Source organism: Danio aesculapii, chromosome 10 (genome assembly GCF_903798145.1).
Source record: "Danio aesculapii chromosome 10, fDanAes4.1, whole genome shotgun sequence".
NCBI classification, from domain to species: Eukaryota; Metazoa; Chordata; class Actinopteri; order Cypriniformes; family Danionidae; genus Danio; species Danio aesculapii.
The window spans coordinates 162,271-175,241 of record NC_079444.1 but is presented as its reverse complement, the minus strand read 5'-3'; the positions used below and the strand labels follow the sequence as shown (position 1 = coordinate 175,241).

At 46.9% G+C, this 12,971-nt stretch overlaps 1 protein-coding gene across 1 annotated transcript; it reads right to left on the bottom strand.

Annotated features, from left to right (window-relative positions):
• Positions 1–437: 437 nt before the first annotated feature.
• On the bottom strand, positions 438–12,369 carry sim2 (SIM bHLH transcription factor 2). The gene is made up of 11 exons (XM_056467608.1): positions 12,140–12,369; positions 10,623–10,705; positions 10,404–10,493; positions 7,114–7,222; positions 6,752–6,837; positions 6,209–6,399; positions 6,013–6,119; positions 4,484–4,631; positions 4,193–4,355; positions 3,831–4,062; positions 438–3,091 (listed from the first exon to the last, which is right to left on the bottom strand). Exons 1-11 carry the CDS (start codon positions 12,312–12,314, stop codon positions 2,724–2,726), a joined length of 1,752 nt encoding a protein of 583 aa, XP_056323583.1. The 5' UTR covers positions 12,315–12,369; the 3' UTR covers positions 438–2,723.
• Positions 12,370–12,971: the final 602 nt, after the last annotated feature.

Below are 12,971 nucleotides of genomic sequence, written 5' to 3'. Positions count from 1 at the left end.
CTCACACACACATGCCCCAGAGCCGTATCTCCTCCCTGAAGAGTGTGTGTGTGTGTGTGTGTGTGTAAACAGCGCTGGGCTCCAGGAATCATTACTCAAACACTCTCCTGCATCTACAAACGCACAATATCTGCTTCAACACTTTCAGCTGCGGCTCCTGCAGGTCGAGCTGCTCTGACCTCTGGAATATCGGCTCTCCGTCACTCATAAACGCTGCAGTGTCCATCCGCAAACACACACACACACACACACACACAGAGTATTAGCCTCTCCCAGACCAGCGCTAGCCCTTCAGCAAACACGGCTGCTCAGTCCCTCAAATCAAAGATGAGCTTTCCTCAAATCAGAGCTCCTGCACCCATAAAGGCTTTTGGAGGATCAGAGTTATTAGAGAATATTGAGAAACACACACACACACACACACACACACATCTCCTCTTATGTTTATTGAGATCGAAGCCATCTAGCTTCATTCATTTTAGCATCATCGAGTAGCGTTCGCTGCACATCTCAGACGCTTGGGTTCCAGCATAAATAATGTGGTCGACACCAATAAATATGGCCATCGCTCTCCTACTGCACTGCAATACTGCTGCTCACTCAGAGTTTCTGTCTTGCCTTTAACCCAAATATCTAAACATTCTTACAACCCCAAATCAGAAACAGTTGGACATTTCTGAATGTACTTCCACTTGTGTTTGATTTCAGACGAAACAACAAACATGATTTAATGTGTTCCTCATGATTTAATTACGCCTTTTCCTGCAACACACTCCAGAAACAGTGCCAGGAGCAGGTGAGGGCAGCGATCAGGTGAACTGCTGAATAATGATGAGACACAGGTGATGTCCACAGGTGATCTGCTACTAAAGCAGCATCAGTAAAGGTCTAGTCCTTTAGGAGCAGAGATGGGCCGAGGATTGAACTGTGTAAACACAATGTTCCTCAGAGAAAGAGAGGAAGACATGTGGATATTTCACCTTCAACAGTGCAGAACATCATTAAAGATTGAAGAATCTGGAGGAGTTTCAGTGCGTAAAGGACAAGAGCGCAAGCCTAAGCTGAACAACCGTGACCTCCGACCCCTCAGGGGGCGCCGCATCAAGAATCCTCATTCATCTATAAGCCAGATCAGCACACGGGCTCAGGACTACTGCGGTAAACCTTTGACAAGTACCACAATACAGAGTCACATCCACAAACGCCTGAGAAAACTGTACTGTGCCAAAAGGAAGCCCTATGTTAACAGTGTCCACAAGCGCCGTCCACTTCTCTGGGCTCGAAGGTGTCTGGGATCGAGCTTCACACAGTGGAGACGTGTACTGTGCTCAGATGAAGCAGTGTTTCAGGTGTTTCAGGAGAAATGGACGCCGTGTGCTCCGGACCAAAGAAGAGCATCATCCAGACTGTTACCAGCAACAAGTCCAGAAGCCAGGGTCTGTGATGGTCTGGGGTTGTGTCAGTGCTCTTGGCCAAGGTAACCTGCTCTTCTGTGATGCTCCATTAATGCTGAACAGCACCGAGAGATTCTGGAGCTCAATATGCTGCCTTCTTCTCCAGAGACCCGATGCAGAGTTCAACAAGGCAATGCAGAACCACATTCAGCACACATTACAGAGTCCTGCTGCGGAGGAGGAGGCAGGGAATGATTTGGCCTGCCTGCAGTCCTGACCTGTCTCCAATAGAGAATGTGTGGCGCATTTTGAAGCCCGAAATGCCACAATGAAGACCCCGTACTGTTGCCCACCGTAAGACTTGTGTGCAGGAAGAACAGGACAGAATTACAGCTGAAACTCTTCATCACTCGGTGTCTTCAGTCCCTAAACGTCTGTAAGTGTTGTGAAGAGGAACGGCAACATTACACAGTGGGAAATGCTTTACTGATACGGTTTCTGAAATGTGTTGCAGGAACAACATTGGAGTTTGTGTTTATTTAAAGAAATCATGAGGAACACAGTGAATACCGTCTGTTGTACCGTCTGTAATCAAACACAAGTCAGAGTACATTTAGAAATCTCTACTGTCTGTTTTATCTGTGTTTTCCACGCTGACCCAACCGGTTCTGGTTTGCGGTTGTAGATGATGAAGCATTATTTAGATCAGCAAAACATTGTTTTAGATATAATGAGTCAAAATTAAGTGTTTTTGCTTAAAACCAGCAAGATAATCTGCCAAAGAGGGTAGCAGAGCGATGTTTTTCCCCTTGATATAGGATTATCTCTCTCAGCTCATTGGCAGGTTACTTGTCTTGTTTTAGGAAAGTCTCACTTCATTTTGACATTATTTCTGAAACAACACAATATTTGGTGCTTCTTGATCGACACAAACCTGTGAGATTGGTGGTCCAGCTACAGAAAACTGGAGGAGCACCGGAAACACAACAGAAAAGCAGAACTAATGCAGCAGAGGGCAGTTCATGCAGCTCAGTCTGGGTAGAGCAGGTCCAGCTCCTGGGTTCCCTGTTCACAGGTGCTCAGACACACTGAATGCAGTGAGTGCTGTGATGCATCGATGATGAGTGAATGACGGCTCAGTGTCTGCAGTGCAGCGTGTGTATTACTGTGTCAGTCAGGACACACTTGCATATCTCAGTGTTCAGGCACACCTTACGAACACACACTTCCTCTTCTGTGTGTGTGTGTGTGTGTGTGTGTGTGTGTGTGTGTGTGTGTGATGGCTGAGGTATCCTGGAGTTCTGCAGTGTGTGATTTACGCCCACAGTGTCACCTCTCGCTGCTGATGATGACGGAGGTGCTGATGTAGTGTGGCCCTCGGGGGCCGGTGGGGGCCAGACTGGGGCTCTGCTGCAGGTATGGGGTCCGCTGCTCTCCACGGTGAGTGTACGGTGCCGGCGGGACAGAGCTGTGTTTGGACAGCAGGCAGTGGTGCAGGTTGAGGGAGACAAGCGGGCCCTGAGCAGGGACTCGGACCCCCAGCAGGAGCCTCCTGCTGTCCCCATCAGCCGGCCCCGGGGCCCTGTGTGTGTTTCCCTCCTCATACGGTGACTGCGTCAGTCTGCGCCGCTGTGTGTCTGGCTGCAGGCGGTGGATCAGGCCCGACGACTCCTTACAGGCTCCGCCCAGCAGCACTCCTGTGGACAGAAGTTACACACTGTGATTACACACACACACACACACACACACACACACACACACAGTATTCTGGTCATTTCCCATCGTCCCGGTCAGTCGGGGGCATTTACTGAAGAATTGGGTGGTCTGCTGTGCTCGTTCCCCAAAGATGACCGCCTGCTTGCAGTATTGGCTGATTTCAACCTTCACCTGGACAAACCTTCAGCTCTACACCTCCATTCTCTCATGACATCATTCAATCTCAACCAGCTGACCACTATGAGCACACCTAAATCAGGCAATCGACTTGACCTCATCTACACAAGATATAGTCACAGTTAAACCATTGCACACTTCTGACCACTTCAGCATTACGCTCGACTGCTTCCCACAACCGGACCTCCTGCGCTGCAGTGGGCACTTTCTCTCCAAGAGCAAAAAGAGCAGTCCTTCAAACACCTTCCTGTCTTCCCAGAACACCTGAACCAAGGTGCTTAAACTAATGGTGAAGAAGACCGAGACCACCTGTAGAAGCACTTTCCCACTCCCTCACTCCAACTCGTCTGAGCACACACAGCTCCTCTGTACAATCAGCCCTTGTTGTGTGTGTGTGTGCGTGTGTGCGTGTGTGCGTGTGTGTGTGTGTGTGTGTGTGTGTGTGTTGCCTCTTATTGCTGAATCACTGAATGTTGTAAGAGGCTTTGGACACAGGCGTCCGCTGAGGGACTGAAGGTAGAGGTGTAAATGTTCTGCTGTTACCTGAGTATGTGCAGCCGGCTGCAGGTTTATTCTGGGTGGCGCTGCAGCTCCAGGGCTCATCTCTGCAGGTCTGCGGTGCGGAGGAGCCCCGCCGTCTGGGGCTCAGTGTGTATGCGCAGGGCTGGGGGCCGGCGGGGGTCAGGGGCCCGGGGCTCTGCTGCTGCTGCTGACAGGACGGAGGACTGGAGCTCCACAACACACACTCTGCTTTATCCACGCGACACAGCGACACCTGTGGAGAGGAACACACACATTACACGCTAGACGCTTATTACAGGAACAAAACTAGGACTGAAACTGAACTGTCACTTCCATTATTATAATCTTGACGTCCACGCTGGTGTGTGTGTGTGTGTGTTTACCTGTGTGTACGGTGCAGCTCTGGGTCTGCTCCTGGTCTTGGCTGCTTTGCTCTTCATCTGTGTGTGTGTGTGTGTGTTCTGCTCCGCTGTCAGACAGTCTTTATAGCTCAGTCTGCATCTGCGCTGATCCTCCGACAACTGCAGCTCTCGGTACTCCACATCCCTGTGCAGACACCCCATTACTGTGTGTGTGTGTGTGTGTGTGTGTGTGTGCGTGTGTGTGCGTGTGTGTGTGTGTGTGTGTGTGTGTGTGATCATCAGTGTACAGTGAGCGAGGGCTCGTTCACTCACGTCAGCACGTAGTTCACACTGACGATGCAGTGCGGTCGGGAAGATCTGCTGTTGTGGACGATGGTGGCGCAGCTCTGCACCCACACCCAGCCGCCGCGCTTCGACAACAGACGGTAATAACGGGTGGTCACCTGGCCCTTCACCAGCACTGACACACACACACACACACACACACAGTTAGTGCGGTTCACCGAGACTGAAGTAATGCTTCATTTTCATGAACTACAATTGAAAAATCTCAATAAGATAAACACTGAGAGGATGTGAACCTGCCAGCGCTCCCTGAACACTAACTGAGGTCCGATGACGAGCAGAACGATCATGTTCAGAATTAATAAGCGCTCGCTCTGTGCAGGAACGTCTGTCCGGCCGTGTTTACTGGAGCACCTGTAGATGGCGCCAACACAACACCATACACACCCCTCTCTTTCCTTCATAAACAGGTGTTCAGAACTTGATTTTAGCCTGATTTTGATTCAGCTTTTGAGAATTCGCAGACAAATGCCTGAAATCACAGGAGAATCGGTGAGTTCAATCACACAGTGTGAACCATCAGAGACGCCATCTGAGAGAATCGCCCATGAGTCGCCGACACACGTCAGATATTAGGTGTGCTGAATATCTGACCACTCAAATCATGCCATGTGAAATGAGTTCTGACTGAAAATAACATCGGCGATCACCGACAGCCAATCAGAGAGCAGCATCCACTAGTGCAGGGCTGACCGACCCTGTTCCTGGAGATCGACCCTCCTGCAGATTTCAGTTGTAACCAAATCAAACACACCTGCCTGTAATTATCAAGTGCTGTTCAGGTCCTGATTGATTGGTTCAGGTGGGTTTGATCAGGGTTGGAGTTGAACTCTGCAGGAAGGTCGATCTCCAGGAACAGGGTTGAGCACCCCTACACTAGTGTGTATCTGCAGGCCAGCGGGAGGATGAGGAAAAGGTAAAAGCGCTCATTTAAAAACTAGTGTAAATTTGGCAGGAGCACCAGTGTGTGTATGACGTGTCATCTGAGCAACACCACAACCCAGTCAAGAAAGAAATTCCCCTAATTCCCTTTACAGGGCAGGAGAGTAACAGAAGTCTGTTCTGTAGCCCCCTAAAGGCTCGTTCTCACTCTGTAGTTAATAACTGAAGTTATACTACATCACCTGCTGTTGTTTCCATGTCACTTCTCGCATGTGTCTGCTTATGAGAGATGTGGTTTGCTGATGCGGTGTGAGACCCCCTGCTCCCGATCACAGCAGCGACAGAACGCTCGCCCAGAGAGTCGCGCAGAGTCAGACATCTGTGACAACACTACTCTGAACTCCGCATCAGTCGTCTGTTGTTGACTGGTGTGTCGCGCACTAATGATGAGCACAGGTAGACACGTTTACAGCTCCGCCCACTGCAGCACAGGTGAGGGGGGGGGGTGCTAATACACCACTGTCACTCACACTGATGCTTCCTCTGGCCTTACAGAACGTAAAGAGCACACCTGAGCGCACAGGTGATCTACCTGAGCAGTAAAGCAGACTCACACAGGTGATGAGCGAAGCGCAGGTGGAAGACATCGCAGCCGTGCACGTGATGGTACAGAGTCTTCTCTATCAGGTCCTGCGGCTCGTGTCCTGTTAACTCTGACACCCTGACACACACACACACACACACACACAGCTGGTTACACGTCAGCAGGACATGAGCTCACCTGTGTGTGTGTGTGTGTGTGTGTGTCACCTGCTGTCCAGGAAGATGAGCTTGAGGTCGAGGCTGGCTCTGAACATGAACATGTTGCTGTGCAGTTTGATCTCGGTGAGGCCGCTGGGGGGCAGAGAGTGCGCCACCGCCACCAGCTGGCAACAGGACTGGCACACGGACACATCCAGCACCAGCGGACGCACCTGCAGGTACCCGCTGCAGTGGATCACCTGCGCAGAGGAGGAGGGGGGTTACGCTCAACACTGGACTGTGTGTGTGTGTGTGACCCTCTCAGAAACACACACATACTGTAGAATATGAACATTATGATGAGGTGAAGGACAGCAGTCTGAGCTCCACACGCCGGGATACTGTCGGTACACACACTCACACACACACACACACTCACACACACACAATCACAGCGCGCTGAATCTTCTCTTCATGACATTTGCAATGCAAACCTGCAGCGCCGCAGGAGAGCAACAGCAGAGGATCAGCTTACACACATCACCTGCTCAACGCCAACGTCTGCCTGTGTGTGTGTGTGTGTGTGTGTGTGTGTATGTAAGAGAGACTCGCCTTGTATCCGCCGCTCGTCAGTCCCGCGTTCCTCTTCGCCAACACACACTTCATACGCAGGAAGAATGAGCGCTCCAGCTCCAGCTCTGCAACACACACACACACACACACACACACACACACCAGGAGAGATGAACATATAATATGTCTCTGTGTGCCCTGCAGGAAGTGTCTGTGAGAGTGTGTGTGTATTCTGCAAAATGTGTGTATCTGTGTGTGTTTGTACCCTGCAGGAAGTGTGTGTGAGAGCGTGTGTGTATTCTGCAAAATGTGTGTATCTGTGTGTGTTTGTACCCTGCAGGAAGTGTGTGTGAGAGCGTGTGTGTATTCTGCAAAATGTGTGTATCTGTGTGTGTTTGTACCCTGCAGGAAGTGTGTGTGCAGCGGCTGGTGTGTGCTCAGCACTGCGCTCATCTCATCATGATCTGACGGATGGATGTACTCAAAGATACTGTTTCCGGTCAGCTCCACCTGCAACACACACACACACACACGCACACAGTGTAAATAATAATAATGCAGCTGTTGTGAGGTGTGCTGAGGAGAGATCAGACAGCTGAGATGAAGATGAGCTGATGGCGTTTCAGAAGATTACATCAGTCCACAGAAATGCCTATTGTGAAGGAGTGTATTCATGTGTGTGTGTGTGTGTGTGTGTGTGTGTGTGTGTGTGTGTGTGTGTGTGTGTGTGTGTGTGTGTGTGTGTGTGAAAGTGATCTGCGTCCTCTGAAAGGGTCAGTCTGATTCCCGCCGCTGAGAGTTCATGTATAAAAACAGGATTTGCATGAGAAACACACGCGGATCAGTGTCGGCCTTTGATGGTGTGTGTGTGTGTGTGTGTGTGTGTGTGTGTGTGTAAATTAGCGGGTCGGGTCAGATCAGACACACACACACACACACACACACAGGGTCAGTCGCTGCACTCCACAGACAAATTACTTTCTCTGCAGCTGCGGAGGACTGGCTAATCTCCGCTTTGTAGAGCCGCGCGGGAATGTGTGTGTGTGTGTGTGTGTGTGTGTGTGTGTGTGTGTGTGAGAGAGAGAGAGTGTGTGTGTGTGTGTGTGTGTGTGTGTGTGTGTGTGTGTGTGTGTGTGTGTGTGTGTGTGTGTGTGTGTGTGTGTCGCTTCATATCTTCAGTCGTGTCGGTGTCCGCACATTGCGACTCTGTCCGCGCTCACACACCGGCGGGTCTCCGACTGCGAGCCGCTCTCCGGTGACTGTGAAGCGCGCGCGCGTCGGTAACGCCGGTGTAGCAGTCTGTTCCCTTCTGGAATTCCAGTTCCCCTCTACGTAGTGGAGAATGTGCAGACCTCGATGCAGACACACCCAAACACAACCGGATGTAAGGAAATCGAAAAGAGACTAAAGTGTTGTCAGCGCGTTCATGTTTTACAATGTCGAAGTAGCGTAATACCGTGACTCTTACACCCCCGTTACAGATATTCTGTGGTTCTAGTTTGAGCTTTTTTCTGTCTGAGTTTATACACACTAGATTAATTTTGCCCTTGGGTCTGCCATTCTGTTAGTCCTTTTCATTTTCTAGTTGGAAAAAATACTTTTTGAACCACTTTGCTTTCCGTCCATTCAGTGGTGTTTGGGTGTTTCTGCATTTGCTGTTAGCGGACACGCTTCGTAGAGGAGAACTGGACTTCCAGAGGGGAGCAGAATCGACTGCTACACCTGTAAACACAGGTGTTCCGCTCTATCAGCGTCTGCTTTGCCTACAGCAGGATCAGCGGAGTGTGAGTAAGTCAGCCGTGCACCATCACTGCAGTCCAGATCAGAACAGCTGAGGTGTGTGTGTGTGTGTGTGTGTGTGTGTGTGTGTGTGTGTGTGTGTGTGTGTGTGTGTCTCTGTGTGATATCTGCGTCTGATTCATGACCACTGAAGTAGTCTGCCTGCACTGTGAACAACATCCGATAATCAACAGTGTTTACTGATTCTCGAGTGTGTTGTGTTTATTAGCTGTGGTGAACTGCATTATGGGATGTTGATCTCTGCTCTGTCCACTTCTGATGCTGAATGTTCGACTCTACAGTTTCACAAAGTGACTTTTATTGACATTTTACTGGTTTGAAATAACAGAAATGAGTGTGTAGAATAACAGAAATGTGCTGCAGTTCATTACAAGCCTTCTGTAGTGTAATATACAACAGCAACACACACACTATACAGCACTGCACACTATTACACATGTGCAGGAAACACACTTTTACACACCTTTCAAGGTTAAAATTTGCTGGAAGAATGATCAAGATCCCATAATGCAGCTCAACAGCAGAAATAAATGAGGAAAATAAAAGATGAATGTGAAAACTCTGAATATTTTGGGATGTTGTGTGCAGTGTGATATAGACATGTCAGCCGAGCAGGTCACTTCATCATCGTCATCTTACTCTGTGACTTTATTATTAATCAACACGCTGGCTCTGCTGTAATCCGCTTTCGGAAAGTCGACAAAAGCCAAGAGCAGACATTTGCTTAATTGTCGGAGCAAAAATAAATATTCCTCCGCCCTGCTGGAGCTCACAGCCGACCGAGACCCGACACACACCCGCTGATCCGCTGCGGAGACTGGAGCTCCTGTGCCCTGACCACAGCTCCTCAAACATGTGCTGTCCTGTAGCATACCTGCACTCTATCTAGTGGACTTCATTAGGGAAGACACCTATAGAGTCCACACACACACACTGGGTTTGGCCATGCGAGAATACTGCGGCTTTCAGGAGCGGATCGTCACTCCAGCTGTGCGAACACACAGTTAAACATATATCACTGAATATAACATATAATAATCACCGTCAAATGAACCCTTTGAGTCGCTTTAACTTTAATCACATCATCTGACTGACTTAACTTATAAAGCCTAAATAAACAGTCGTATTAAAACTGAAATAGTGTTCGTTTATAAACATAAACTTCGTTTTCAAAAATTATAATTAACATAAAAGTTGTCATGACTTATTAATGATTTTAATTGTACATCCAAAAGACTAAATTCGCAGAGCAGGGTTACTGAAATAATAATTAATCTAAAAATCATATTTATTTCACCAGCATGTGGTTCAAAACTTTATATTTCCAGAAGCATGTGGGGAAATTATAGGTGTTTACCGGTCGTATAAAGGTTTATCATGACGTGAAATTAAATGCGTTTTTTTAGCTATATTAGCGTTCCGTTTGCGTACATCACAGCTATATTTAACCCCAATTTTAGACCTAAAGCGCTGTCTGTAAAAATAGAAGCGTTATTTCAATCATTAATATCTAGAAATAGACGCATTTCAATCATTAATAATCATTTACACGTCTTTATTTTTTGTTTTGTTAATTGATTAATGAAACGCAGCACTGGATTCTTGTAAAGCGTTACGGTGCGCATGCTCCACTCACGGCGCAACATTCCGCCGTTAAATACAGAAACATTAGAGGGAGCAGAGGCTCGAGGAGACCTGAGTTCGGCTTTGTCGGATTCCTGAAGAGGCTGAATGGAGAAACTGAGCAAACACCGCTGTGAATGAGCTCTCCACAGTCTCCAGACACACTATTATATGTGGACATTCTTCTCTCTCTCTCTCTGTGTGTGTGTGTGTGTGTGTGTGTGCGTGTGCGTGTGTGTTATCTCCTGGCCTCGCGTTAAACTCTCACCTGTGACAATCCCAGGTGTACTGAAGCGGTCTCTGAAATGTACATTATTTTACCGTCAGACGCGACGACAAACACAAACCCGTCCAGCGTCTGAAAATACAGATAACACAGCATTAACAACGCTGAAAAACGCGCGCATGAACACACACAATTTCGAAGAGTTCAAATATTAATCAGACGCATTAGAAGAAGACTGTCATGTGTTTGTGAGAGTCTTACCTGCAGCAGGTGAGAGCCCAGATCTTTAGCCATGATGTCCAGAGGACTGACCCGCGCAGACTGACCCCAGGCCTCTCCCAGACCTCACACACACACGCGCACACACGCACACACACACACACACACACATACAGAGAGAGAGAGAGACAGACACACGTCACACTCTGTACTTGCGAAAATAATAACAAAAATCGTCGAATTCGCGACACCAATCAACAGCATCGCGGACTAACATTTCTAGTATTGATAATATCGGGTTTTATTTCATATGAAGAATTTATTCTGCAGGCTAAACTCTTATTTAAAATGATCGCATTATGCTATAGAATTGGCCAATTTAAATCGCAGTTACACGGAGTAACCAACCTTTAATTTCCATTTTTTAAATAGAAATATTATTCTGACGTGATGTTCATGATTACATAAATTATCCCAATGTCAACGAAAAAACTGCATTATATATATATGTGTGTGTGTGTGTGTGTGTGTGTGTGTGTGTGTAAATATGGGCCATATTTGAGCTTATAAAACTGACAATTGACTTTTTAGTGCGGCACATCTGACATAATATATTGCCGAGTGCTTCACCTACAATAATTAAGTAAAATGAACATACTGAGATAAAATGTATAACTTGTAAAACAGCCAAACTGATCGGCTCTGGAACATCAGCATGATCCGATATGGATATTTTTTTCTTTAATGTCTGATTATTTACTGAGTGTTTAATTGGAAGATCAGTTGTCGTATATTTATATTCAATGTTTTTGAGCAGCGACGTAAAGTAAGGAGTAGATACTGAAACTGTAGATTAGCTTTACATTATTTTGAGCAAATAAACATTAATTTAATCATCTCAAATGAGCGGAAACTTTATGTAGATGGAGTCAGTTATGATCTCTGCTTTAATATTGTGTTTCTGCATTAGTAAACCGCGTTCAGTTGATCACGCAGCACGTCTGATTAATAGATTAACAAGTATTCAGATGATATTATCTTTATTATTATTATTATTAAATATTGCGCTAATAATATTTGTTGTTATTGTTTGGCTATTAGGCTATTATTACTGAAATTGGTTGCTTGGAATGGTTACGCGAGTTGACACTAATAATGTTGATTTTCATATATTCATTTACATTATGTAAGAATACAAATTAATTTAGTGAAACAATTAAAATGAAGAGTTTCAGTTGATTACGCAGCACTGCCCATCTGATTACCATGTGTTCAGATAATACAATTTGTATTAAATTCTACAAATAATAATTGTTTTATTATTAGGGTATTATTGATGTTGCTTGAAATGGTTGCGTTAGTTAAAGCATTAATATTTTACATTTCTATTTATTTAATTAATTATAAGTGTTGATATTTAAATACTTTACGTAGTGAAACATAAATAAAATAATTGAACAACAAATAAAAAGGCACAATGAGACTAAGTTAAGCTGAAGGTGATTAAAGTTTCCAGAGTTTCCATAAATGCAGACTCTCAGCAGTCTATATTGTCTCACCATCGGGGAAGACAGCGCGCATCTTCAGGTAGCTGGTGGTCAGCCGGATGATAGACGCCTTGTCCAGCTGAGAGGTGATGGCGGAGGGGAGCGGCAGCAGCTTGGCCAGCTCGTAAAATTCACCATTTTCCTTTTCTCTTCGTGTCTTTGCGGCATTTTTGGACTTTTCCTTCATTTCTGGCTCATTGAGGAAACGGACATGAGCCGTAAAGCGACGCGCCGTCCTCCGCTACTCTCCACCGGCCGCTGTAGGCATGCTCACCGCCGTCCGTGTCGGTCGGTATTACCGTTTCTGGTCCCGCGTAAACACACCTTTTGGGATGAGACTCTTAACCCTGGCCTTTGTGAATTAATTAAAATGACTTCACCCCTAAAAACTCCTTCGACATCGACGAAACTGTTTGCACAGGTTTTCGTTAAATCAGGTCGTCGTGTCGGTTCTGAGAACTTTTATACGCGGAAAGCAAACTGAGCTCCGTTTGACCGAACATCTCGGGTTGAGTTTGAAGATTCGGAGAAGACATCGCTATAATAGCCCAATCAACAGCGGCAATTATAACTCTAATAGACCGCTGTCCGGCCACTCATACTATAAGCTATAAAGAGGAGTTCACGGTGATTCGGTTGATCTGTGTAGACCAGCCGTCCGCTCCGGGGGTTCCGGTTTATCTCCGCTTTAACTTTACATTGCTGTTTATTCCTCCCGACGAACGAATATTCCGACCAGAGTCCTCCGGTGCCCTTCAGCCCTTCACTTCTTCAGCTCTCTCTCTCTCTCTCTCTCTCTCTCTCTCTCTCTCTGGAGGGAGAGTGAGAGATGAAGAGAGGAGGT

Bases quoted from the DNA above. Each gene is read 5' to 3' on its own strand.
- sim2 (XM_056467608.1), bottom strand. From the start codon at position 12,314: ATGAAGGAAAAGTCCAAAAATGCCGCAAAGACACGAAGAGAAAAGGAA. The intron at 7,223-10,403 runs GTGAGAGTTTAA...TGTGTGTTGCAG, and splicing joins TACACCTGGGATTGTCACAG to GTGGAGCTGACCGGAAACAG. The intron at 6,400-6,751 runs GCGAGTCTCTCT...TCCTCTGCGCAG, and splicing joins TGACGAGCGGCGGATACAAG to GTGATCCACTGCAGCGGGTA.